Source organism: Temnothorax curvispinosus, unplaced genomic scaffold, assembly GCF_003070985.1.
Source record: "Temnothorax curvispinosus isolate PA1 unplaced genomic scaffold, ASM307098v1 QBEX01006175.1, whole genome shotgun sequence".
NCBI classification, from domain to species: Eukaryota; Metazoa; Arthropoda; class Insecta; order Hymenoptera; family Formicidae; genus Temnothorax; species Temnothorax curvispinosus.
In genome coordinates this window covers 41,690-67,716 of record NW_020215955.1, presented here as the reverse complement: position 1 = coordinate 67,716, position 26,027 = coordinate 41,690, and the positions used below count along the sequence as shown (strand labels likewise).

At 38.6% G+C, this 26,027-nt stretch overlaps 1 protein-coding gene across 1 annotated transcript in view; it reads right to left on the bottom strand.

Moving 5' to 3' along the window:
* The window catches only part of LOC112455553 (MDS1 and EVI1 complex locus protein-like), a 77,777-nt gene extending 52,744 nt beyond the window's left edge, over positions 1–25,033 (bottom strand). The window contains exon 1 of the mRNA XM_025017560.1: positions 24,455–25,033. Within this exon, the coding sequence (XP_024873328.1) occupies positions 24,455–24,491 (37 nt within the window). The 5' untranslated portion in view covers positions 24,492–25,033. The remainder of the gene's footprint in view (positions 1–24,454) is intronic.
* Positions 25,034–26,027: the final 994 nt, after the last annotated feature.

The window sequence follows — 26,027 nt, the reverse complement described above, 5'->3', positions numbered from 1 at the left end:
GAGTTAATAATTTACAATAAATGATTTAGTAACAAGAAAATGTTTGTGAAGGTCAATTTATAAATTTTACATTAGTACATAATACGAATGTACAATGTATATGATTTATAGTAATTAATTTGTTCTGTTATATACCGTGTAAAATGTGCCAGTGCATATGTACCTACTCCGAGAATTATAAAATAATAGTTGCTATATAAGAATATCCAATCCTCCTCGCAGGGAAGAACCTAAGTTCTAAAGATAAATTGTATCGCGGCTGTTAACCGCAACTCGCCGCGACAGAGAAGAACGGTACGGTAAATGGCAGCTGATGAACACGATATGATAACAGAGCGAATGACAGTACGGCGCGAACATTGCACGTCTTATTCTTTTTGTGTCACGTCGACCGATATATCCTCTTCGATGTATTAATGAAATCAATGTTATCTATTAATTAATGCTAAACCGGATGAGTCGATTTTATATATCACTCGGGACGATTGGAATTGCATCTGATTGATACTACAAAAATATAGATTACGTCAGACAGAATCACTAATCAGTGTTCAATAATCGAGTAGCTGATTTCCAGATATGATTTGCTCGTGCGGCTCGTGTAAAAATTGAACGTTCTTGTACCTCTCAATTCATTTTCCTTTACTGATACTGAAGCAGATATATAAAATAAATATTTTAAAGTACATTGCATAAAGTGTATTTCTCATCTTTACAGAAATTAATTCTAATAAATTCACTAATCCAAGCCATGGAAAATAATACGTAATATATTTAAAAATATATATAATTTTAATATATAAGCGATTATATATTTTTAAAATATCCTAAAATTGCATTAAAAAAATCAGATTACTACATTTACAGCACATTCACACATTTTCTTATATGACAATTTGCTTATTATTTTACTTCATTACTTTATTAAATATTGTTATTTTGTTATTTGCACAAATCTTTAAAAATTACATCCATTCACTGTCATTAGAGTACCATGCGTCATGCGGTCCTTTACTAAACATTCTTTGCCTCGAAGATAAACCTCGAACGTCTTGTGTCGCAGGCGCCTTTTAATCGTCGGACCACCTGTATAGCGTGAGATCGACCCGAGCGTGATGCACCTAAACGTGACATGAGAGGCTTCAGCAGCCTAAACAACCGACGAGATAAAGGCAAACCGCTCCAAGAAGCCTTTGGAGACATGCCTAGCCCCTATTTACACAGGAAGAGATAAAGAGGAAGATGACACAATCGCGATGACATTTGGGATCTTATGGCCACCGCCTGTGACGGCGATTATTTAGCTAATGAATTGTATTGTCCGATGATATCACGAGGCTTCGTGACGAGAAAGAATTGTAAACTATCACTCGTGGGACAAAGGATCGATTTAGCTTCGTAAATAGATTTCGTCGAAGGATTTCGATGCGTAAAAGCGACAACAGACGAGGCTCGCAATAATAGCGCGGTCGCAGGTGCACGAATTAATAAATGTCCGCAATCCGTTTGGAACTGGCATCGTGTTGAGAATGCGCGGGTTGTACGGAAAATTTGTTTTGATGAAAGCGGCATTCGATGCACGTCTGACGTGCGCAAATGGCTAAATCGAACATACGCGACTTAGATAGAATCGAAACGATATGTGTGCCGATTCAAAAATATTTCGCGAACGATATTCTTATCCCAAAATATCTGTGACCGATAGCGACAATGGATTTTCAATAAGCGCTGTTTAATTGGAGAAACAGAGATTGCATTATTGATCGCACACCGCTAATAAGATAAATCATATTAATGAGATTTAGTATTCCCCGCTATCCGCACATTTAGAGTTATAAATAAATTTAAATAAATGAAAAATAAATTACCCCTTTCCGCCTATAATGTTAACAGCAGTTAACATATTATTTTATTAATTGATAACACCATATGCTGCGTATTAATAATAGCAATAATAGATGCAAATACATATATCTGTGTGTATTGTATTGCTTTCAAGTAACGTACCTATATTAAAAATTATATACACACGCCATACATAATTAATTCTGATACTTTTCATGATTTACATGTATATGTGTGTGTAAAAAGAATTAATGAATCTTGTGTGCGTATGTGTGCATATGTGCGCGTGTATGCGTGTAATAAAGCATGCAATTTTTTACCTATTTTTGGAAATAAACTATTTTATTACCATTTTTTCTCTTCCTTCTCTATTCTATAAAAAATATCGACGTTCTCTGATATAAACTTCCTTCTTCCTGTAGATAGGAAAAATTCGGGGCGTCAGTATTGTGGGAAGATAGACAACGGCAGGCGATTGTACATTTATCTGGATACTACTCATTACAGTCTTGCATTATCTGCCATAGCGTTTCGCTATCAATAACTGGCGATAACGTGAATATTATTTCTGCATATGCAATCGATATCAAGATATCATGTAATAACTAAGAACACGGCTGCAAATAATAATTAGCTTAATAAGATTAACATGTTATGATTAATATCTTATTATTACTTTAATAAAGTTCTTAATTTAAATTTCTCTCTTAATCTCTTTCAACTTGATAGATGTAGATATGTATATTATATTTATATATTTTTCAAAAATTTTTTACAGGTTTTCGTGTGTTGCTAATTCTTACAATTAATAGAAAATTTAATTTGTATATTTAAAAAGTTTTTTCTCAAATTAAATCTGAAAGTAATATTTTTTTGTCAACAATTTTCTCTCTTTATCACTCTTTTATTAGCTTCTATCTAAAAACAAAAAAATTCTTTTTCTGATTTTTTTTGTTATAACAATTAAAATTGAAGTTATATTTCTAACGCACACAGCAAAACGATTTACAGGCAATACATGAGTAAAAATGCAAGAGGTGATCCTAAAGAGACGGCTGTTCGCCAAGTAGGCGTGAAATGAAGCTTCGAATTCGAGAGGCGAGCTCGCCTCTTCGGTGACACAGAAGGAGTCCGGGGGCCAATGAATGTCCCAGTGCTTTATGGAGCAACCTGAGAACGTAGAACCCATCGTGGTCCAGGAGGACGTCCATCAAAGGGTTCCAAATAATTACCGCCTGAAACAGTCTCGTCGGGGAGATGCACCGGCAAAGGAACCACCTCGGCGGTTGTGATAAGTTAGTGAAATATTTTGTAAGGGGAGAGAGGCTCTCCTTTCCCGCTTTTTGCTCATATATCACATCCCTAAGTCAATAAAGTCGTCATATAAAATGCTCGTTTGTATAGAAGCGCTACGTAACGATCGGTATTATTAAACTTTAAGATTAAGAAAAAAACGTATAGATTCTGTTTTATTATAGAAAACAACCTCGATATTAAAATTCTTCTTTCTCTTTTACAAATAAATTTCAATAATTGCATTCGAAGATATATCGTAATTCTGATTACATTTTTATTTATTTCTAGAAATTATACAAATCAGCAATACATGAGAATATTGTGTGTCAAAATGTATAAATCAAAAGTAGAGGCTCATATCTTCGATTAATACTGTCTTTACAAATTCATCATTTGCAAATGAAGAATGCAAAATTCGGACGGAGCGTGGCACAGACGAGTATCTCTGAAATATTCGGACGAGCCTCTTTGAGTTCCAGTGTTTGATCGATGGATCCTCGGGTCTCGGACCGGAAATTATGCGTCAGCCTATCGTCCGCGCCGGAAGTGACAGCACGGCGCCACACCGATCACGCCACTATCTGTCGTTTCCTTAATTGCATTCTTTTTCGTGTGCCGAAAAAAGCTATCGGCGTGTTTGTTTTTCCCACCGTTGGCGTTGGTGGATCGGTGACAATTTTTATGTAGAAAGAAAAATTTCAGTAAGACGTGACTTAACTATAAGATTGCGTTAATAACGCATGATTTAATTTTTTATTGTTCATATAAAATAAATGAAAATTTATATAAAATATATGATTATGCAGAAATAACAGTAGAATAATATTAGAAAAATGTGTAACATAAAAATTCCAAAACATTTTAGAATGACTTAAATAGTTATAATTCTTAGATTAATAAATTCTTACTCTTGTCGGCAATTAAAGCTGTTCAAAGTGCACATATGATATGCTATTGAAAATTCTAATATTATTATTGTAATATGGAAGGATTTGACAGAAAGCAAGAGTCAAGATAACGCGGAATCGAGCCGACTGCATGGAAATGCGTCGCGTGCTGTTACGACACGCAAACTGTATAGCTACATTCATATTCTAATGACGACATTGTACGCGAGGTCAGATGTTGGTAACCATACGCTATTGTATTCGATCTTTGACGTAGTTAGACACGCGTAACGTTAGGAGCAAAGATCCGCCTACGACCGAGCGGATCTTTGCCATGATCAATGGGAGGAGAAAGAGTCTTCGTAACGAAAAAAAAAAGAAGAAAGAACATGATCCTAGGGGTATTTAGTGTTAGAAAAAAAAACGGTCATATTTCTTGCAAATAAATTTTTTAGATGCTGCTATATTGCATCCATAAATGTATTATGAATTAATAGTAAACAATTTTGGTAAAATAATTGCACATCGTTTCTTTCGTATACTCATAAACAGAAAATATTAAAGCTTACTATTTTATTACTATAAATCTTTAATTTCTTTTATCAAAAACATCTCGATGCTCTTATTTTGAAAGAACAGAAATATTATATACGAGCTAGGGTCGGTACGAAAGTAATGCCTCCTAATTTTTTTCTTTCGAATCTGGCACCATAGAAAATTTTGCGTTTCACTGAGTTGTTAGTTGAAGTTTCTAAGTTGCGCTATATTGAGTGGTGTTATGATTATTTACGTGAATGTGTTACACGAGCAATTGAAACTGGTGTGTGTGGATCAGATATACGTAACAGATATACGTATAATAACAGACAAGGGCGGTGGTTGAATTTCTTACCGTGGAAGAAGTGAGTTCCAATGGCTGCGTTCAGCGGAGAAAGCAGCTCAATGATTCTTTATTACGGTTGGTTTCTACACTTGGATCCAGGAAAGAACTAAAGACAAGATTCAATCATTTAAAAAAATCACTGATTGCTCGCTGAGTTGCTTTTTCTGCTGAACGCAGTCATTGAAATTTATTCGCGTCTCAGAAATGATAATAACATTTCTGAAATGCGAGTGGAGTTCAATAGGACTCACTTCTTCCACGGAAAGAAGTTCAATCACCGCCCTTGTCTGTTACGCATATCTGAAACACACACCAGTTTAAACTGTTCATGTGACACACTAACGTAACTGATCACAACACCACTCAACATAGTGCAACAAGAGACTTCAAGTAACAACTCAGTGAAACGTAAAATTTTCTTCAGCGCTAGATTCGAAAGAAAAAAAATTAGGAGGCATTACTTTCGTACCGATCCTCGTATGTGCAAGAAAAATCGGAAGCGAAATCCAAAGTTAAGATGAGAAAATTAGGAGGCAAAGGGCAAAAGCTTGATGGCTGGACAGGAACGAACTTTCGGATTAGAACGAAATAACTGGAATTACGGGCAATCCGCGAGCTTCGAAGGACCAATAAATCAAGCTTGGAAGCACGAGCATCCGGTAACTCGTGCCATTGTCTCGACACACGCAACGATAGCTGCTCGTGTCGGGCCAATAATGCTCGTCCGACGACGAAATGATAGAACAACGATTGAAAGAGAATGAGTCAGTAATTTTCAGGATGTTAATAGGATTTTTATCTTGTATCGGACGAGTAAAAAATTCAGATTAAAAAACAGAATATTTAGTTCTGTTCGTTATCAATAAAAAAGGAGTAATTTTATTATAATTATAATTATATTATAGTGATCTGCTCTCTAAATCTGAATCAGTGAATAGTAATCTGAATTAGTAAATAGTCACTGATATCAGTGTAAAGTATGCCACTGATTTGTGAAAAGTGGCACTACTTTACACTGACATTAGTGACTATTCACTGATTCAGATTTAGATAGTGAGAAATATGTGATTTGATTGGAACTTGTATTTATAATAAAAATATTAAATGTAACTTGTTTCGATAAGATAGAATTTTATGTACATTTGAAGACACGTATCTTATGCGGCAATTTTTTTCTTTCTTTTAGTACAGGACAATGTATCGAGAACAGTAAAAATACATAAGACTACAATGCATATCATAACGGTCGCTCACTGTTTCCAGCAAAAATCGTCTATTTAATGTCTCTCTAGAAGTTTATCTCGCATCTCGCACACACCGGAAGTTGGCTTTCCAATAAACAATGCGTGCAAGCAGGGACAAGGGTGCCATTCGCGATTGCCGCGCAATGATCACAAGAATTACGCGATCGTGATCTGGACCCAAACCGCTCCCGACGCGAACGCTATCTACGATCGCCAGCGGAGGAAGAGGAGGACAGAGGAGTACAGAGGGACAGAAAGAAACGCCCAGCCGAGAGGGGGGTAGATATGTTCCGTTGCATCTGTCGTCACGCCCTTTACCGCGTGCACACACGCGTACGCAGTCTGCGTACGCTCGAAGTTACACGCCGGTCGATCAAATGGAGACGTACACGGGAGCCGGAATCGGGGGATGTTTTTCAGTTTGGCAAGGGGGTCTCTAAATGTTTTATTACTTAATCATAACGCTCGGAGCGGGCGGGTGTAGGAAGCGGCTCTCTCTCTCTCTCTCGCTCGTGCGACGCGAAGGGGCCACGAAATAAGCCAGGGGGAGGGCGAGACACACGACGGAATCATTGTTTGGCGCCAATTATTCATACTTCTCCCAGTAATATCCACGGTAAGATCACGAATGCGAATAATATCGAAATAAGATCGGCATCGGAAGGCAACTGCACGGAATGAAACGCGCCCTTTCGAAGATCGTATCTTTACTCTCGAATTGTCCGCTGATGTTTCTTAGCGTCGGGATATCGCATTTCGTATCTCGAAGTACACTGTACAAAGTATTTTCTAAAATATCGTACAATAGAAAAATCTCCGTGGAATCTCTCATAAAATTAATTGAGACTTCCACGTAAGTCAGAAGACAAACGCGCGAAAATACTACGGAAAACGCCGATGATCCGAATTAGTCCGATAAATGGGGATGGTTTTGTTTGTGATGTGGGCCTAACCCGACAGAGACGGGGCTCAAGAGACACGGTAAAACGGAAAAGAGACAGGACGATCGAAAAATAGGCGAGAGACTCGGTGTGCATTGACGCGGGAACCGCCGTGACAAAAGGGCTGAGGCATCCCCGCTCATTGTCGGCCGTGCCGCGTGAAATTCTACGAATGTGTGCGCGCGTGCAACGAGCGTCGGTGTGCGCCCGTGTTGGAAAGTACACTGTATAACTACATTAGGGGTCGCAACCTTCCCTGCAGCACGCGCCAGCTGGCTCATTGTTAAATTACTGCACCGCCGATATCTGCTCGTCAATGGCGTCGGACTAACCGATCGCGAATATATATCGCGGTTGTTTCTATGTGAGCTTCGGCAATTTTTTCTTTTTACGTAATCCCGAATTTTTGCCCTTACGTTGGCTGGTAAAGTACATGGTAAGAATGTGAGACAGAATAGGAATTTGGAATATAATTTTTGACATGCACGTATAAAAAATTATTTTAGAATAACATATAATTATCTATATATTATATAGATAATATGCGCTAATACTATTTAAGATATTAAGATATTATTAAGATATATGAATCTTAATTTATAGATGTCGAATTTTTTACAATTTTAATTTATATGACCTTTCAATATTTTACAAATGGATAGTATCATTTGCGTATCAATTGTTGTGTATCATAATTATTTATTAATTGATTTCTTCTTTTAATTGTAACATGAGGGAGGGAGGAAAAGATCAGATATAGAAAAACTTACATTTAAAATATATCTGAATTCTGAATTATTGTTATGCAATAATAAATTATTATAAATATTAAAATCTCGCGAAAATATCTACGCCAATGAGAGGATCATCCTCTAATGTATTTACACGGGGAGACAGCAGCGGGACAGGGGTGTCGACTGGGTGAGATTTGTCACCCTGTACACGGGACGATACGTGTCATACACGTACTACGTTTGTATCACCATTGTCATCCGAGCTCGAAGATTAAGCTAATTTCACACATGTCCGCCCGCTCTACGCCATTCACGTACACGTTTGACAGTGTCGCGTGACATAATATGAAACTATTACGTCGCGATGAAAGATTGATTCGGAGGATGACATTCGAATAACGGTCATTGTCATTCTTTTCCTAAATCAATGCAGTGTCAAATTTACATTCGCATTGCAGTAAAAGAATTGGTTTTATTATTAATTTATAACGCGAATTTACAAGTGAGGAAAATAAAGAATATACAACTCATGTTATTCTCGCACGTACATGCATATATGATAAACAACGCGTTAGTTTTATAGGTTCCGGAAACTGCTAACGATGCTTGAATAAAATCAAAGAAGAGCAGTCGGACAGTTGTATCCAGAAGATGTTAACATCTGTTCGAATGTGTAGCGGTCGATTAGTCGGGACCCGACGAAGCAATCCCTCAAAACACGGTCGTTCGGTCACAGGACATCCCGCCCACATCCTCGGAGGTTTACGATTACGTAAGAATCTGCATGTGTCCTGGGAGGATCAGTACATATGTCCTCGTTTCTAGGAGTTTCCCGACATGCGCAGTTAATTTTAACAGACACGTCGGTATAGATAATAGAAATGTAATAAAAAAATATAATTTAAATTTTTAATTCACGCGATTTACTCAAATAACTTTTTATCAAACAAGTTTTCTATTTTCTTGAATTAACTTCAAAGAAGATAGTTCTTGATTATATACATCGTGACGAAATCTTAAAGAGTGCATTATATTTAAAAGCAAAGTATTATAGATGCCAAAACGGCGATGTTTAATCAACGTGTGATGAACGAAAATTATTGTAAATCTAGCGTGTAATAATTAGGAGTTCCTGAAACGCTTTATGAATATTTATAATTGTATTCAGGAACAAAATCAGTATTATACTATTATATACTTAGAGTACCTATGCATATCATTAAAAGAATAATTAACGCAAAGAGTCAATTAAATTTAGTGTTGGAAAGTTTTATGAAAAATATATATGTAAAATAAAGATGGATTTCAGTGATCCTACAATTAGTGGTTTTTGGCAATATAGAAAATTTTATTGAATTTCCTTAAGATTTCGTAACTGCGCGCGACGTTTCATTAAAGCTAAATTTTTCTACTTGGCGAAGTTCTCTTATATATTCTTTTGCTGGTGCGAGGATTCCCGAAAGCGAAGCAGAAATTCCGAAGAATATTTCGTTGAAACAAGATCACACGAAGTATAAGATATACGCGCAGGCGTGTAATTCGGCGCTGGTCTCTCAGCGCACGGTGCTCTCTTCATCTCCGCGTGACCTGTGACCTTAGTGAATCTCCTCGGGAGTTTCATCCCGAGCTCGTACGAGACTTCACCGTGGAGAAGAAGAGAAATGTCGATAATGGTAGAAATATTCCCGAGGCCATCATCGCGGCGGTCGTTTCCTGGCCAGTGTCATTTGACACAGTCCTAAACCCGATTCGCGCCACCAGCCGATCCTTGCTCTTCTTCTTCTTCTGCTTTCTCCTCCCTACCCCTCTCTGCGTTTCTGTTCTTCTCTCTCGCTCTCTCGAACCGCGGGGTTTTTGTCTCAGGCCGCTCGTTCCCAAGCGGAGAACAAACGGCATGAAAGCAACGTGCAGGCGCACACTAGGAACGGACACGCGCGTGCACGTGTGGAGAAACGCATAAATATTCGGGGCTGCGCGTAGGCGAGTATCGTGAGTGCACGCGTTTTAGCGCGTGCGAAAGATACGTGACAGGGGCATTTTATTACCTTAGAACGTGGAATTTATAAAAACTCAAACTTGGAAAGAATTTGATAAATGCGTCTCTTTCAAAATTGAATAAATTTTGAAAGTAGGGTACTCTATTCTAAATCAATAGAGCTAGATAATCTATCAATTATATGATATAGTAATACCCGAATTTATAGAGAAATGCAATATTACGCGATCTAAATAAATTGGAAGATGACGTGTGAAAGCTATCGCGAATAAGCAAAGCGCATCCGCGCAGCCTCTCACACATACGCGCGTATGTCCGTGAAACTGCGAGAGACCGGCGATTACAATTCCCATAGTGGGATTCAATTCAGCGGAATGAACCACGCGAATCTCCGTAAAGATAAGGAGGCCGCTATTGAGAAGAGAATAGGACAGAAATGGAAAGAGAAGAGTGCTTAGAAAAGACATTCGAGACCGCGTCCGGCGGAATCCGGCGGAAGATAATGAACCACCTCCTTTTGTATTAGTTACTCGATAACGCGACGGGATACTCTTTTTTCCCCAGAAATAAACGATGAACGTCTTTTTCTCTTTAAGGATGACCAAGCTCTCGAGCGTGTGAACAGAACTTGTGAAAGGAATTAGAATCAAATAATATTTTAATCAAAATTATTAAGATTGGCAGAAAAGTTTGTCTTCAAATTCAGTTAAAAATAAAATACCGATAGAATTCTCACGAAAAACATGCACACATATCATACGTATTTTTTATCAAAGCAGCGCAATCACCACACAAGTAACGTTCAAAATGCATGAACTTTATGATCGTGAAAGGTTAATATTCTCTTTTTACAATCCGCGATCGTGATCGATCAAGCCCTGCAGACATGATCCGCATGGGGCGGCTGTGTTCGTGTAAGAATTCACGAAGAGCCATTTGTTTTATGACTCGAGACAATTGAACGGCGTTTAGTGGTCGACCGAGCGATAAACTGGATATCTTTACGGCCGCTATGCGAATTCTAATCATCCCCTGTTCGTCGACTTGCATTTGTACATACATGCTTGCGATTATGATTACATATACATATAGCGATAGTTTTTTTCCCTTGCAATGCACACCTGCGACGCAACTGTAAACTAGAAACCCAATTGGAAATAATGATTATCTTTAATGATAGTACATTACCTACATCTGCAGACAGCATATAAATCTTTTCTTACCGTTATTTTTCTTTTAAATGGATGTTTTGCGATTTATGACTTCGATGCAGATGACAAATTGATTTTCAATTATATACTTCAACTGCTATATTGCTATGTACTTGACTTGTTATCTGATACTCATTCTCGACGCGAGATGAAGCCATATCGTGACCACACCCTGATCGATGACGTGAAAAAAAGTTTAAAGCAAGTTTGAACAAGAGGATCAGTGAAATATATAGAGATATGCATGCGTGCGTATCTGAGACTGTGGAGAAACGTCCGAGCCCGCTTCGAACTCGTTCCGATTTGCCACGCGTATTGATTTTCGTTCAGTTGTCATGTAAAGACATGACAGGTAGGAATAATAGTTGAGAGAGTACGTAAACGTTTCGCAGAAACAGGAGTCATCCAATGTGACTGGTGCATTATTGTAATATACGCGAAAGGCGGAAGGGTAATTTCACACGTCTACTACTGTCATCGGAGCGGAACGTGATACCAGACCGAGCAGTCGTTCAAAGCAATGTAAATCCTTGCGATAGAGGCGAATTATATAAAGCGTATAGACAAATACGCGAAATAGAACTACAATTTCCTCTCCTTCGTCTTTCAAAAGAAAACATTTTCTTCTCGTACAAGTTTCCATTTACGTAATCAATATTTTATGAGAGCACGTGCGTATACGATTATATAATTATGTTATAATGTTACGCAACCGCGCGATTGTGTCGCAAGGCGTGCGAATAAAATTGCTGAATCGTCAACGTTTTCAATGCAGATATACGTGGAAATCGAGAAACGGCAAATTGAATTCCACGGTGCTGGCATACCTATCCCTAACGCTTTAGAAGAGCATTACCCTCTCGCGCGCGGAGCTCCACAAGGATAAAATAGACGCAACAGTGGTGTACGTGCCTCAAAACGGCAACACATTTCTCGTGGCCACGTGTTTGTCCGTTTCTTTGTCATTCTAAACCGTTTTAAATATTATGTGATGCGTGGAGAGTCCCGAACCATCGGGATATCGGAGACAAAATATTCGAACGTCAAGGGATCCTAAGTTTTCGCTGTTATTAGTAATAAATTGAAAAAAAAAAAGTTTCGCACAACACACAAAAAGGTATTTTCGCTACAGACATGTGCACTAATATCTAACAATTCATTTCCGTATTATCAGAAAATTAATACTATCTTTACAATTATCTGTTAAACTTAATTTACAGAACCGACAATGTAAAAATACAGAATTATATTGAATTTGAAAAGGATTTAGCATAATGTTTATAATAAGGTTCGTGAAGAGATAATTATTTAATAACTATTATTAGAAGTCATAGAGAAAGAGGTCTTTGACCTTACTCGTTCTCAGCATCCACTTCTTATAATTCCCGTAAGATCTTGTAAATTAATAAAGTTAGTACTCGAGATAGTACAAGTACACTGAATATTAAATCATAAGTGCTCTTAGGATCCGACATATCCCTCATAGGCTACTGAAGTGTCATGATGAGAAAAAAGTTCTCGAGGTATTAACAGCACATATTAGAAAATATTATTTTTTTAATATATTGTCAACGTGCAATTATACATATTATTATTACATCAAATGATCGTCCATGTGTAAAGATAACAAAAAACTATCAAATTATTTTTGTACTTTCCATGTATAAACCACTTTTTTATACTTTTACTCCATTTTTGCATAATATTAGTTGCGAGAGAGTTAAACGCTTTTCGTGTCTTTGTTTACGTTTCCAAAATTGTGAAGGCGATACCTCGGACGTCACGATACCTAAACAACTGTTACATACCGCTGCTGAACTGATCGTAAAATCACGCTATCGATAAATCTTTCAAACCTGTCTAAACACGATCTACATACGATCCTGCACCAATGACTTCTTTCTAAACTAAAGCGATTAAAACCCGAGACTTTATCTCGACACAGCAACACGAACATCATTTCCCTAGACACATCATTAATTCATAATAGACGCTGATAAAAAATGCATTATCAGTGGAAATGTTTAAATTTAAAGATTGGAACGTTTGGCAGCGTAGTATTCTTATAAACTGACAATGAATCAATCACCTAAAATATTTGTACTTCATAAATACTTCATACAATCTATCGAACGAGTAAATGCAATTATTACGATAATTTTTTCACAATTTTATTAACAAAAATGTTACGATAAGAAATAGTGACATGCTGATACGTAATATAGGGTATTTAAATGACTGCAGCCTTGTTCAAGCCGATGTTAATTCAGTCGTGTTACATGATTTAGCAAAAGAGTAACAATCGCGGTTAAAAGAAAGGCTCTGCGGTTAGCTGCTTTCCAATAAGCGGCATCATGCGCCGCCGGTGCGCCGCGATTCTCTCAAGGCAGCGCGTAAATCACAAGCCTCGCACCATGCAATGCAGGTGCAGCGTCGTGGTGCAGCCGACAACGCGGCAGTGCGCTAATGCGATAGACGTGCTGGAAGAGGGAGGAGGCTGGCGTTGTATGCGGGTGGATTGCATGAAGCGCGCGCGAGAACTTTTCCTCCTTCTTCGACGTTGTCGCAACGTCGTCGTCGACGAGAAGTGGCAGCGCAGGGGTGACGGGCGAGTTCGCCGAAGCCGCGGGGCGAGAGAGAGAGAGAGAGAGAGAGAGAGAGAGAGAAAAAAAAGAAGAAAATCTGTAGAGCTAATTCGCGTGCGAGATAACACGCCGGCCGAGTGAGGTAGTGTGCGCGCTATCGTCGAAATGGTCTCCGTCGAGTCACGGAGGGAGTTGGTCAGGGCAGGGAAAGGCCACTGTCGACTTATGCCAGAGGGTGGTAAGATGATCTTATCGTGCCCTCTCTCTTTCCTTTCCACCTTCTTCTGTGAGTCTACCTTCGTTTCTTTCACCGCGTCCTCCCTGCCTCCCCCCCTTCTCTCGCTCTCTCCTCTCTCGCGCTCGCCCTCTCTTTTTCCCGCCCTTGCGGTAACTACCTTTACGCCCTCTCACCCCTGATGACAATATCGCGTGGCCACTGAGATAACCGCTCATGTCATTCCTACATCGACTACCTACTTCTTGGTCCCGACCACCACGGCGGCCGCCACCACGGCGAGCGAGTCCGCCACGGCACGAGCGGCACCCCCGTCCCCCTCTCCCCGTAGGGACACTTTTATGTTGCACGAGAGCCGAGTACACGCTCGCGGGCCGATTGTCATCGGGAAAATCTTACGCGCGTCTTGGGTAACACCGTCAATCGATATAGAAGCACGAAAACCGGGCTTATTAAATTACGCGACACAACGGCTGGCCGATTTTATAGTCGCCAGATATGTTCTCCCTTCCTGCTCAAAATTGCGCAAGCATGAATTTGCTTAAAAATATTACAACAGAGTAGATCGATTGCCGTTGACTTGCCGGACACGTAGCGTGCATTGTTGAAATATAACGCGAAGAGGTTGACGTTGAACTCGCGTTCACGTGGGCGCGCATTCGTCTGCCGTTTTTCAATGAATCGATTGAGGCGTCATGTCGCGTCGCGTCGCTTCGGCTCGATCGCGATCTCCGGAATTCTGGCCCAGTTGTTCAGCGAGATCACCACCGACCGGCCGTAGGCGACGTTGATGGGTGTAAGCAGTGGTGGTCGTGGCGGAATGACGTCGCGGGAAATGAGACTCGTAAAGCAACGCCAGACACGCGAGCCACTCCAAAGGGTGCTCAAGTCTCCCTTCTAACTCGAAGACACTCGTACATTTACAACGCTTTTCTGTACGTTCGCCTTTCTACTCCCGTTTCATCGAATGCTTTAATCGTCTGGTCGGATGTCAATCCGCCGATAAACGCGTATGAATTCGTGAGTACGTAAACGTTCATGTACGAATAAATAAGCATTATATATTATAATTTAATATAATGATTATTATGAATATTTCAATAAGACAGAGCTACTAAGAATACATCTCAATTAATTCTCTATTACTTGATATGTAAAAAGGATAACATTATAAGATATAGGTTTCAATCTAAAAAATATTTAATAAATTTTGCTCTCATCTCTCATATTGTCTTTCAATCTTGAGATTTTTCTATAAATATATATTATTCTTAATTTATTTGGGATATACTGATGAAGATATACAAAGATAAAAGTTATGATTCGATTGTCTTATTTAATATTCCTAAAGACAGCCAAGATGGGAGAGATATCGTTCGGGCGCAAGATAAAACGACGAGGATCGTCTTTAACGATCGGCGGCTCATGCGCGGACACGCGTGCTCATCCGCCACGGTTCTGTTCGGCTCTTTCTTCTTTCCGTTGTCCTTCGCCCAAGACTTGTTTCTTCGCGGCACTCTTCATGGTCCTTGCCGCGCGCGAGAGGCGTACCGGGAACCGGGTGAGATAAAGGGGGATTCCGAGATTTAATAACCTCGTCAACAATAATGCACGCTGACACGACGCATTATGCGCATCCATTACCGCGACATGGCCAAAGCGTGCCATCAGCTTCGTCGATGCTAATTCTACAGTCATTATCGACGCCATTATCGCCGCAGAAGCTGGCGCAGCCAACATTTCTGCACAGTCCTGATCCAAGTGGTACCACTTTATGAGTTACAACGCGACGGATTAATGCTGGTTTTTGTGTGTATGTGATGGGTCTGCTAAAAAGCCTTCTATCTTATTCCATACTTTTCTGTTTTTTTTTCTCTTTTATACTTTTTCTTTTCTTTATCTGTTGAATTGTGTAAAGAAAAATTATAGACTTTCTCTTATTTTCTTTTAAATAAAATCTCTCATTAATTATTAATTTTTCTACTTCTAATCATATCACTTCTATTTGTAAACATCATTTTATTTTAAAATATTATAAAATATCTTCAATGTACTTAGCTGTAAAATATACAGAGATGTAAAATATTACAACTGTACATAAGGATAAACTACTTTGCGGTTACTTATGAGATCACCAGTGAGATAGAGGCGCCTACTTTGCCACTCGAGCAATTTCACGACTCAGTAGCACGAAGTGCAGCATGTATTCAGGGGCTGCGAAAAAACTATTATTTTGAATTGGTTCTAAACAATGCGTTTATTCACTAAATACATAGAAAATTTAAAAATTTTTTTATATAAACTTAACGTACTGTAATTCGATGTAACAACGTAAACGTGATTTTAAATAGCAAACGTTTCGGCAAATATTCGTCGAGCCGATACAAATAATTTTATTATAATATAATGTACATGAATATTTAAAAAATTATGGATATTCCATAATTGTGTTTAATAATTTAAAAAAATATGATTTATTACTTAAACGCAACGCGTTTAAATCTGCCAATTATTTAACAAAAAACGATGATTATAGCTTTATGCAATTTTCATGAAAAAATCATGACTTAATTTACATCTTTCGCGCATACATCTTGTTTCCTTCACTATTCTTTAAATAATCGCATCTACAATAGGGTGTGAGGCAATTGCGAGCACTGATTAACAGAATTCGCGAGGCGAACTACGACGCGCGTATATTTATCAAACAATCGGCTGTTACAGAAGGAAAAGATGCAGGACGAATGTCTAATTAGATGATTAATTGTTTAATTGCAAACTTGCGAGCAACAATGGCGTCTTATCACCAGTGCGTGCCCCCTATAGCAACGCTCGTTACGTTGTCAGATTAATACTGCTCGGTATCGCAATTCAAATCTAAGCAAATGTGACCGTTTAAAGTACAAAGGAATACAGATCAAAGTATTACACATTTATGCAATCGTGAAAAAATAAACCGTGAAAAAAATAAATATTGTATTGCTATGTGATATTATTACAATATCACGCCGTTATTATTTTTATGCATATAATAGATATGTATAATTTTATATGTTAATACACTTTGTTAAATACAACAAATAATAAATTTTAAGAGAAATATGATCAGCATTTAATTAAATATTTTTGTATGAGATTTTGTATGAATAACTCAATTTTTTAAATAAATGACATTGTTTTTATTCAAAATCTTCTGCTTAAATATGCATGCCTTGCATTTATTATACGTAAATCTATAAAATTCATATTGCTATATTAGACACAGCGATCGTAAATACAACAGCACACCACTTTGAAAATACTACCACGTCGCACGATCGATTATCGACGTCAGTGTTGAAAACGTTTGCACTACGTATACTGACGTATATGTAGAGATCTGGCCGCCTCAGTCCATGCGTATTTGTCCGTCATGCCTGATTGGCTGCATTTGTTTCCAGCCGGACTGATTGCATTCCCTGCCGGAAATGGTAAACAAATGACAGACGTAGGTAAAACGAACGTTAATTGGTGACGGCGTACGGCGTATGCGCGGAAGGAAAAGAACCGACGTGAACCTGCGAAAATATTGACGAGCAACTTGAGGAACGAGGAGATTTAAAGAAAAGTGTAAAAAAGAGGAAATTCGCAAGGCAGAAATGATCGTTCCAAGTTTCTGTTATCGGATTCAGCATAACCACGCTTGCTTTTTCGAGGAAATTTGTGTTGGTATTCCAGCTTACGTCGCTGGAATTGATCACGTCCGGCTCGCCAATGAATGTTTGAGCTACTCTTTCAGAAGTGACGTCACGTTGAATTAGAGTTTGATATCGATACCATTGCGCGATTTGACGAACACTTAACAGACGGCATCTCAGTTTTATCTGCATCGATATTTAATTCCTATTCGAGATACCCAGACCTCCGTTCAGTCGTATATCATTGACATTAATAATACGAAAGAAAAGAAAATAATCGAACCGTTTAATTATAATATTATTGTTTGTTTGTTTGGTCGTTATTGATTTATTAATTTTAAAAAATATTTTAATATTGATGTTTTAGTTAAATATTTATATAGTCAAATTGAAGTCTTAAAGCAGTTTATCAATTTTTTATCAGAAAATTGTATATTTGTAACTGAAAAATTGAAGAAATAAATATTCTACTTTTTTTTCCAGGGGAAAATATCAATGAATTTATAAAGAAATTGGTTTTCTATGTAATTTAAATATAATTGTTCTTCTTCGAAGACATGTTATTCGCAATATATTTCATTACTGCTACATTCAATGTTGTTATTTTATTATACAAATTAAATATCTATCAATTTGTACGAGAACATTTCGCTTAAAGAATTTTTTGTGAAATGAAAAGTTATCGGCTTGGCAAAGTAACAGAGTCTTTTTCGAGAGCAGAGAATGCATCATCATTTCATTATACTCCGCTTTACGAGGCGATCGACTCTCGATCGGTCATTCCCGTTAGTAGTTCGCTTAAGTATTATTAACATCAGGTCGTGTCGTAAAACGTGAGTGCACGAGCTGCCTGACGTGCCTGTCACACACGACACAACGTGAACCGCGATAAAGTATTTAGCCGAAGCCTGCAGCGTACACGCAGTTGCCAATTAAAAGCCGTGCCAACGAAATGAAACGAGAGACAATCTGTGATCTGGCATAAGTGATATATCGCGCCGTAATTCTTAATCGTATTGCGTGCGGTGGTCTCTGAAGTTTTTCAGCTTCGAACTTGCACGATGATAACGCTGTCCCAAAAGCGCAGGAACTGTCTTTCAGCTTTCGAAGATAAAAAAAATAGGCTCTTTGGACGCCCTTAATAGGAATAAAACTAAGCGAGAGGATGTTACAGAGCATTCTGGTTCTATTAATATAATAACATAGATAGGAAGAGGCTGTAAGAGTCACACGCGGATCCAGATGCGTCTAAATATTATATTGATTTATTTCAACAAATTCCAAATTCCAAACGTTTCGGCTCCTGTCCGAGCCATCTTCAGTGGTATAATGTTAACAACACTAATAAAATGTTCTCCTTAACAACATAGTGAGTTTACTGTTTCCAAGTTTTACAGAAACTTAGTGTGACTACAAGGTCCAAATCTGTAACGTAATTAAGGAGTTACATCCTTGTCTTAATTAGATTAATTCTATAACTCACCAAGTAGTCTGGAGAACGAATACATCGTAAAAATAAAATGGTATGAACAATGGCAAAGGAGTGATCTGTACAAAGAGATCTGTGCGAGATCCTGTCGACACGACGCACAACACAAAAATGATTCGGTAAACAGGCAGGGGTGAGTCTTATGTCAAACGTTGGCAAAAATATCCGCGTGTGACCCTTACAGTGTGACTCTTCCTATCTATATATGAATTTCGAGGGTCTTTATATTATTACTTTTTATTTAATATAATAACGTTTTTGAATAAATTTATTTTGCAAAATTGAGCAATTTGGAGACTCGATGCTTGAGTTTCATCAGGTTTTCAGACCCGCCTCTGTCGAGCCGCTTCACTGATACGATTCATTTCCCTTTCCTCTCCCCGTAGTCGCTTTGTCTTCAATATGTTCGTCGCATACGTCGATATAATACGCCGTAAAAGTTCGTCCGTTCTAATAGAAAAGGAGAAGATATCGTGCGCCCGTGACCAATTGATCGGCCGATCAATTGTTCCATCGCCCATTCGTTTGATGCGCGAGGCGCTCTCGAGAAATAACTCGGTTGCATGACCGTTAATCACTATTGCGTACATTTTTATAAAAATGCGGATATGCAACGGCATTCAAACGGAATAATTGAGATGTGTCCTATTAGTATTGTAATTTTATCGTATTATGCGCAGAAGTTTTTTAATCTTATTATTAAATAAAATTGTTAACGTTAGGAAAGCTTAGTTTACGTCTCTAATAAATTTCAAAAAGTTGAAAAAGTTGCGAAATTTTACTTGTGTGACAAGTCGGCTGATAGCGGTTTGTAATATTATTCTAAAAACTCAAATTATCAATTAGTTGAGGCGAAAGTTCTTTCCTGAATGATTAATCACCGATTCATTGATGACTACACTCTGTGATTAATTAATATGCTTAACTAAATCCATTCTCCTTTATCAAATCATAGACGTAATTAAGGTAAAGAAATTTCAATTCAACAATATCAAATATTTCATGTTTTAGGAACGCAAGGAACCGTATCGAGAAAGAAGGCATTCTTAATTGAATCTGTCTGAGGCAAGAGCAGCGAGGACAGTAAGAAGAAGAAGAAGAAGAAGAGGTGGGATCTACGGTAGCTGGAGTCTCCCGCAGAACGAGAATGGACTGACCTACCTTAGGGGATCATCCGATCTATTCATACTTCTCATTCAGTCGTGCTCTCTCTCAGGATGCGAGACAAAAGCGGCGATGAAACAGAACTCCCACCCCCTACTCCTCCCACGTATATTCCGTGCGTTGTGTTTCTTTGGTTTTGTCTCCTCTCGGATACGACTTCCGGTGCCGCGGTTAGATGCGACTCTCAATGGGATGATGCGTCTTTCAAACCTGCGGTATAGGTAGGTGAATTCCGCGATTATTCCTGCGGTCTGGAGAGAGGGTCCTCTTCTTCCCGCTTCCTATCAGTTTCACGGATTTCCCGTTTGTCTCGCGAGCACAATGCATCGGCCATCAGAAAGAGAGAGAAGAAGAGGGAGGGAGGAAAAGAGAGAGAGAGAGAGAGAGAGAGAAAGAGAGAAACATATATCATACATAGATCGCATTGATCTTGAACGAGAGGAACCTGAAATGCATCGGATACACTCTTTTTTAATCATTACTGCTAGATAAAAAATAACAAAATAAAAATCATTTTTTTTTACAAAATGTACATTTTGCTTCTATTTACAAAAATATATAACATTTTTTAAATTTAATATTCGTGGATATATTATAAAATGTAAAAATATAATATTGAGACCGATTATTATATGAACTAAAATATAAAACGTTAACGCAACTCAATGTACTCAGTTTTTATTTATGTTTGTGTAAAATGAAATGTCAATTTTACATATCATTAAAAATTAATTTGTTAATTTTCAATATTGTATATTAAGAATAATCATCTTTATATGTATATCTCGCTCCCTTTCTCTCACAAGCGTCTTTTTTTATAAGATTGCCCTCGATGCAACGAAAGATTCGATGGTTGGGCTATTGTTTCGCCGACTTGTGAGTCAAGCGTTAACGGATTTTAGGTCTTATAGATTATAAGATCCGTTGAGAGCACGTACCTTTACATCAGTGAATCGTCGAGCCGTGGGAAGGGAGTTTATTATAACGCGAACGCTATATAGACTACCTCGCGTGTTATGTACAGCTATGTACAAACTTACGGTGTTTATTGATAAAATATTATAAACATTTAATTGTAAATCTATGTTAAATAAAAATAAAGACTTTTTTAGAATTTATTCTAAATCAGTATTGGGATGAGAGAGCACATTTCACAAAATTTATAACAATAAAAGACATGAAGCTTAATAATTTAAAAAAATACTGTATTTTATGTTTTTGCGTAATAAATAACTGTAATGTTTGATTTGATGAAAAAGTGTGTGTGTATGTGTGTACGCGTGTTTCTACTTTCCATTTCTTAAACCTAGTCACCCTAAGAGAGCCAGAAGCGAGGTTAATAATAAATTCCGCGCAGCAACATGCCAGAAATAAATGCAAGTCAACGGTTCATGCCTAGAGGCAGGCTTGATGTTTCCGTCTTTATGCGCTGCACTGTCATTGTCCTTCCGTCGCGTTGAGAGAAAATACCAGTGGATCTCGTTACAAACATTCGTTGAAAATTTATTCTGCGCCATTCACGATGTAACAATAAATTAATGTTAGCACGTTGGCGCGGGCGAATCTTTTATAGATCGAACGATGTTGCATTGTTAACCAACGCACAAAGAGAGATCGATTCGCATTTTTGTCGAACACAAGCTCGTTGATCCAATATTTACTTTCTCCCAAAATTTCATTTTTTTCGATGAAGTAATAGCGGGATTTATTTCAAATCTCAAAAATGATACAACGTTATCAAATCAAACGTTAGAAAGAAGAATAATGGATGGCATCAAAGTATTAAAAAGTCTATCGTACTTCGTTTATTTGCGAAAAGTGATTGTTACAAGTCGGGATTTATTTTGCTCGCTGAAAATCGCGTCGCACGAGACGAGAAATGGAGGAATTGCAAACATTGTGTCGACCAGCGATGGGCGGGACTTCCGTTGGCGAGGAGGTGGGATGGGGCGAGAGGACGAGCAGAGACAAGACAGGAAAAGAAGGAATGATACCGACCGTTTTGCGCTGGTGCGCCAGCGCGAGGACCGCCTACTCTTCTTCCACACGCTGTCGTCGTCGTGTCACCACCCGGGGGGCATCAGGGACAATGATACGCTCGTCATTCGCGACGCCGTTATCGGAAATTCGCATCGCGGTCGATCTCGCGAGCGACCAATCGGCTGGTCGCGTCCCCGATCTCTCGAATGGCCATTATTACACGGGGAATAAAACGATGTGAGCGACAACAAGCTGTTATCGAAATTTTATTTTCCCGCGTCGTATTTTCTGTCCAAACTGCCGTCCGGCAGTTCAACGCGTAAGATATCACGCACTTGCCGGTCGAGAATCGGATCATGTCAATTCGCTATGCAGATTTACGCCTGATTTGAGCATTTATTGATAAAATCGATAATTTACAAAATTCACGAATCCCAGTGCGACTGAAAGTAGAAGCGTGTACCAATCGTACAAAAGTTATTACCGTGCTTTCTTTGATATACGTGTTTAAAACGTTTAGGAGAAAGCTAATTGCAATTGTCGACGTTAAAAGAATTAAAAGCATTGTATACGCAGCGTTTGTCACGCGACTGGTATGTCAAAAATAAAATCTGTCCAACGATCGCAGGTAATATCGCGAAGTCTCGACTTGGCTAAGACACAAGCTCGTTTTGCAACGGCGGCGGAGTCTCGAAAATGAGTTTTATATAGTACTCATGCCATGGTATGTTTTTATTGCCTCGTTAAATAAGTTCCGCGGAAAGACTCGTAATGTCTTCCGTTCTAGTACAGCAGTTTCCAGGAGCGCGATGGAATCGAGTTTCATTTCTGATTCCCGTTATCGATCATGAAGATTCGCAGGCAATTGCATCGGATTACTAATAAAAATTGATAAATATTTTAATTAAACTTATTTTTGTGTAACAAACTTTTAAGTAAACGAACTTTAATCTTGATTTATTTCGTTAAGACAGATGTATACATAATTTATGAACATGTAAATTAATTTTAAGACCTTCGGTAATTCTGCCAACGTAAATATATCTATAAAACAATATAAAGCAACTATAAAATATTAATGAAATGTAACGAAAAAATATATAATAACGATCCTTTGCATTTCATTATAATATGATAATGGAAAAGAAATAATTAATCAAATGGAAATATGTCTGCAAAAAATAAATGTATATTTTGGGTTAGATAATTGTGAATATATTGTAAGAAAGCAGCTTCCAAACATAAAAAGAGCAAAGAGTTTATTAAAATTACAATATCAAAATATGCACGTTTAAAAAAATAAAAAGAATGTTATTTTTAAAAAATTCCATAATCATTGTTTACCTGTAACGAGAAAATGTGTCATATACCGTTTGCGGCGCATAAAGTTCATATGAGAAATTAAAAAACCGCGACATATTTCTTGAAAGCGTTCTAATTTCCTCTTATTCGTCAAGCAATTTAAACAGTAATTATAATCTCCTCCATGTATTTTCCCATCAGCATTTCCTGCATGTAATTAAAATTATAAAGCACTGTATAAAACAGTGCTCATATATCGATGGATTATTTTTTAAATGTATAGAGAGTGATCGAAGAAAAATATTATAGAACTACATTATTTTGTATGTTTCGGCTTGTATTACGAGCGGTATTCAGGTGTTAGTACCACCGACGATGACTTTTAAAATTTGTTTGTATATAATTTTCTTATGTGAGCTCCAATAGACATTAATTTATTTATTTGAATGTAACAATAGTTGCCCTGAGGAGGACCAAGTAGGTCGAAACGTTGGCTACGAATTAAAGTGGATTACAAGTTTATGTAAATTCTTTATTAACACCTGAGGCCGAAACATACAATTAGCTTTTGCTTCAGACGAGCGAAGATACTTTTATTCACATTATTTTGTTCTCCATTTACATGATCTACCAAACGTTTCTCTCAAAATTACAGATACATTATATATATTTCTTTTATCTCATTAAAATATCAATAATTTACCGTAATAGAAATTATTTTATAAAGTAGAAAAATAGAAACGAAAAATGTGTGAATAATTGTAACGTTTTGAGAATATCAGATTTTAAATTTCAAAATTTTACATAAAAAAATATTATAAAAATAGAAGATATATTTAATATATAGCTTCTTAAAAAGAAAAAATTAGGATTACATAATTAATATTTTACATCTTCCTCACATATATTTTTCGAGGCAAATACAAAATATCTGTCATAATATACCTATCGCTAATGATGATGATAAATAAAAATCGCTACTCACCCTGTGCCAGTCTTCTCGCCACCGGTTTGGATCTCATCGCTGCACGACGGGTGGCGAACTCGAAAACAAAACACTAACTGTAAGAACGTCGCTGACGGTCCTCCGAGCCATGCGAGTTTATGCACCGATTTATTATCCTGTCGATCAGTTCACGCTGTCCACCCCCTCCCTTCCTGAATTGTCAATCGGGTGTCGCGACACGCGAGTGGCAGCTTCTTCACTCTCGTCAGTCTCGACCGATCGCGGCGAGAGCGATCGAGAAATATTCGCTCAGACACGTACCGGGCGCATACCGGACGATGGTAGCGTCAGAGAGGGTAGTCCGCGCTGCGGTCGGCTTCCGGTACGGACCGCGACCGATCGCGTCCTCTTCCTCCGCTTCCTCCGCTTATCCGACGGCGGCGAGAGAGAGGTCGGTCGGGTCGGTCCGTCCGTCCGTCCGTCCAGCTGGGATCCTGACGCACGTCGGATCTGTCCTCCGACAGCGCGGAGGAGGCTTCTCCTGTCCTTCGCGTCTCCTCCTTCTCCGCCACCTTGTCCTCCACCCTCGCGACGCTCTCTCCCTCTCTCCGCAGCCGAGCTCCCCCGCGAGGCCTCTTCCACCGCCTCCCTCCCTCCCTCCCTCACCTCCCTCTTCGCTGCCTCCGTTTGCCTGTTCTCCTCTCCTTACACCACCTCCGACGTTACACCTCCTGCTCTTCCGCCCTCTTCTGCCTCCTCTTCATGTCGCTACCGGTACCACTACCACTGTCCGCGACACTACCACCGCCGCGGCGGCGTCGACGACGCCTCCTCCTCCGCCTTCTCCTGGCCTTCCCCACCTGCGGAGTCGACCTGGTGGCTTCCCCACCACCTAGGCGACCCGGCTCCGCTGTCCACCAATGATCAGCGGCTGTCTCTCCTCCGCGGTGCGAATCGTGCACACGGCAGCTCTCGCGACCTCTCGCCTCTTTGCTCCTGAGCTTCTGTCCTACCTGCCTCTCTCTCTCTCTCTCTCTCTCTCTCTTGGTCGCTTATGCAGTCTCGTCGGAGGCGGAAGATGCCGGAGGCCGTTTGACTACGAGTCTCGTCAATAACGTATCATGCTTTCGATCGATACTTCTCGCGGAAACTTCTCTATACAACTTTTCATTCACGTCTGCCGTATGATAATTGTCATGATTTTAGGGCGCTCGCGAGTTTGAACATCAATGAAACTTGACATGTTATTTAAAATCGATGTCGATAATAGATGGTACCTTCGTGATTTGAAACGTAACGTACGGAAAATCTAATTAATATAATGACTTAAATTTGAATATTTCGAAGAAAGTGGCAAAAGATTATTTTTATTTTTATCGTTTGCGCCATGCGATGGAAGAATTTGCCATAATCAGGCCCAGTCTGATTTATTGAGTCGAGATATTGTAGTAAAGATACCTCCATCACTTCTTTCATATATGCGGTGTAGATTCAATTTTACGAAAGTCTGTACCGTTTAATAAAAGTATCATATATCGTATCGCTCGATTTCTCGATATGTCCGTGTAGTATCTAATTTCGTTGCATCTCTTCTTACGTCTGCTCGAACGAA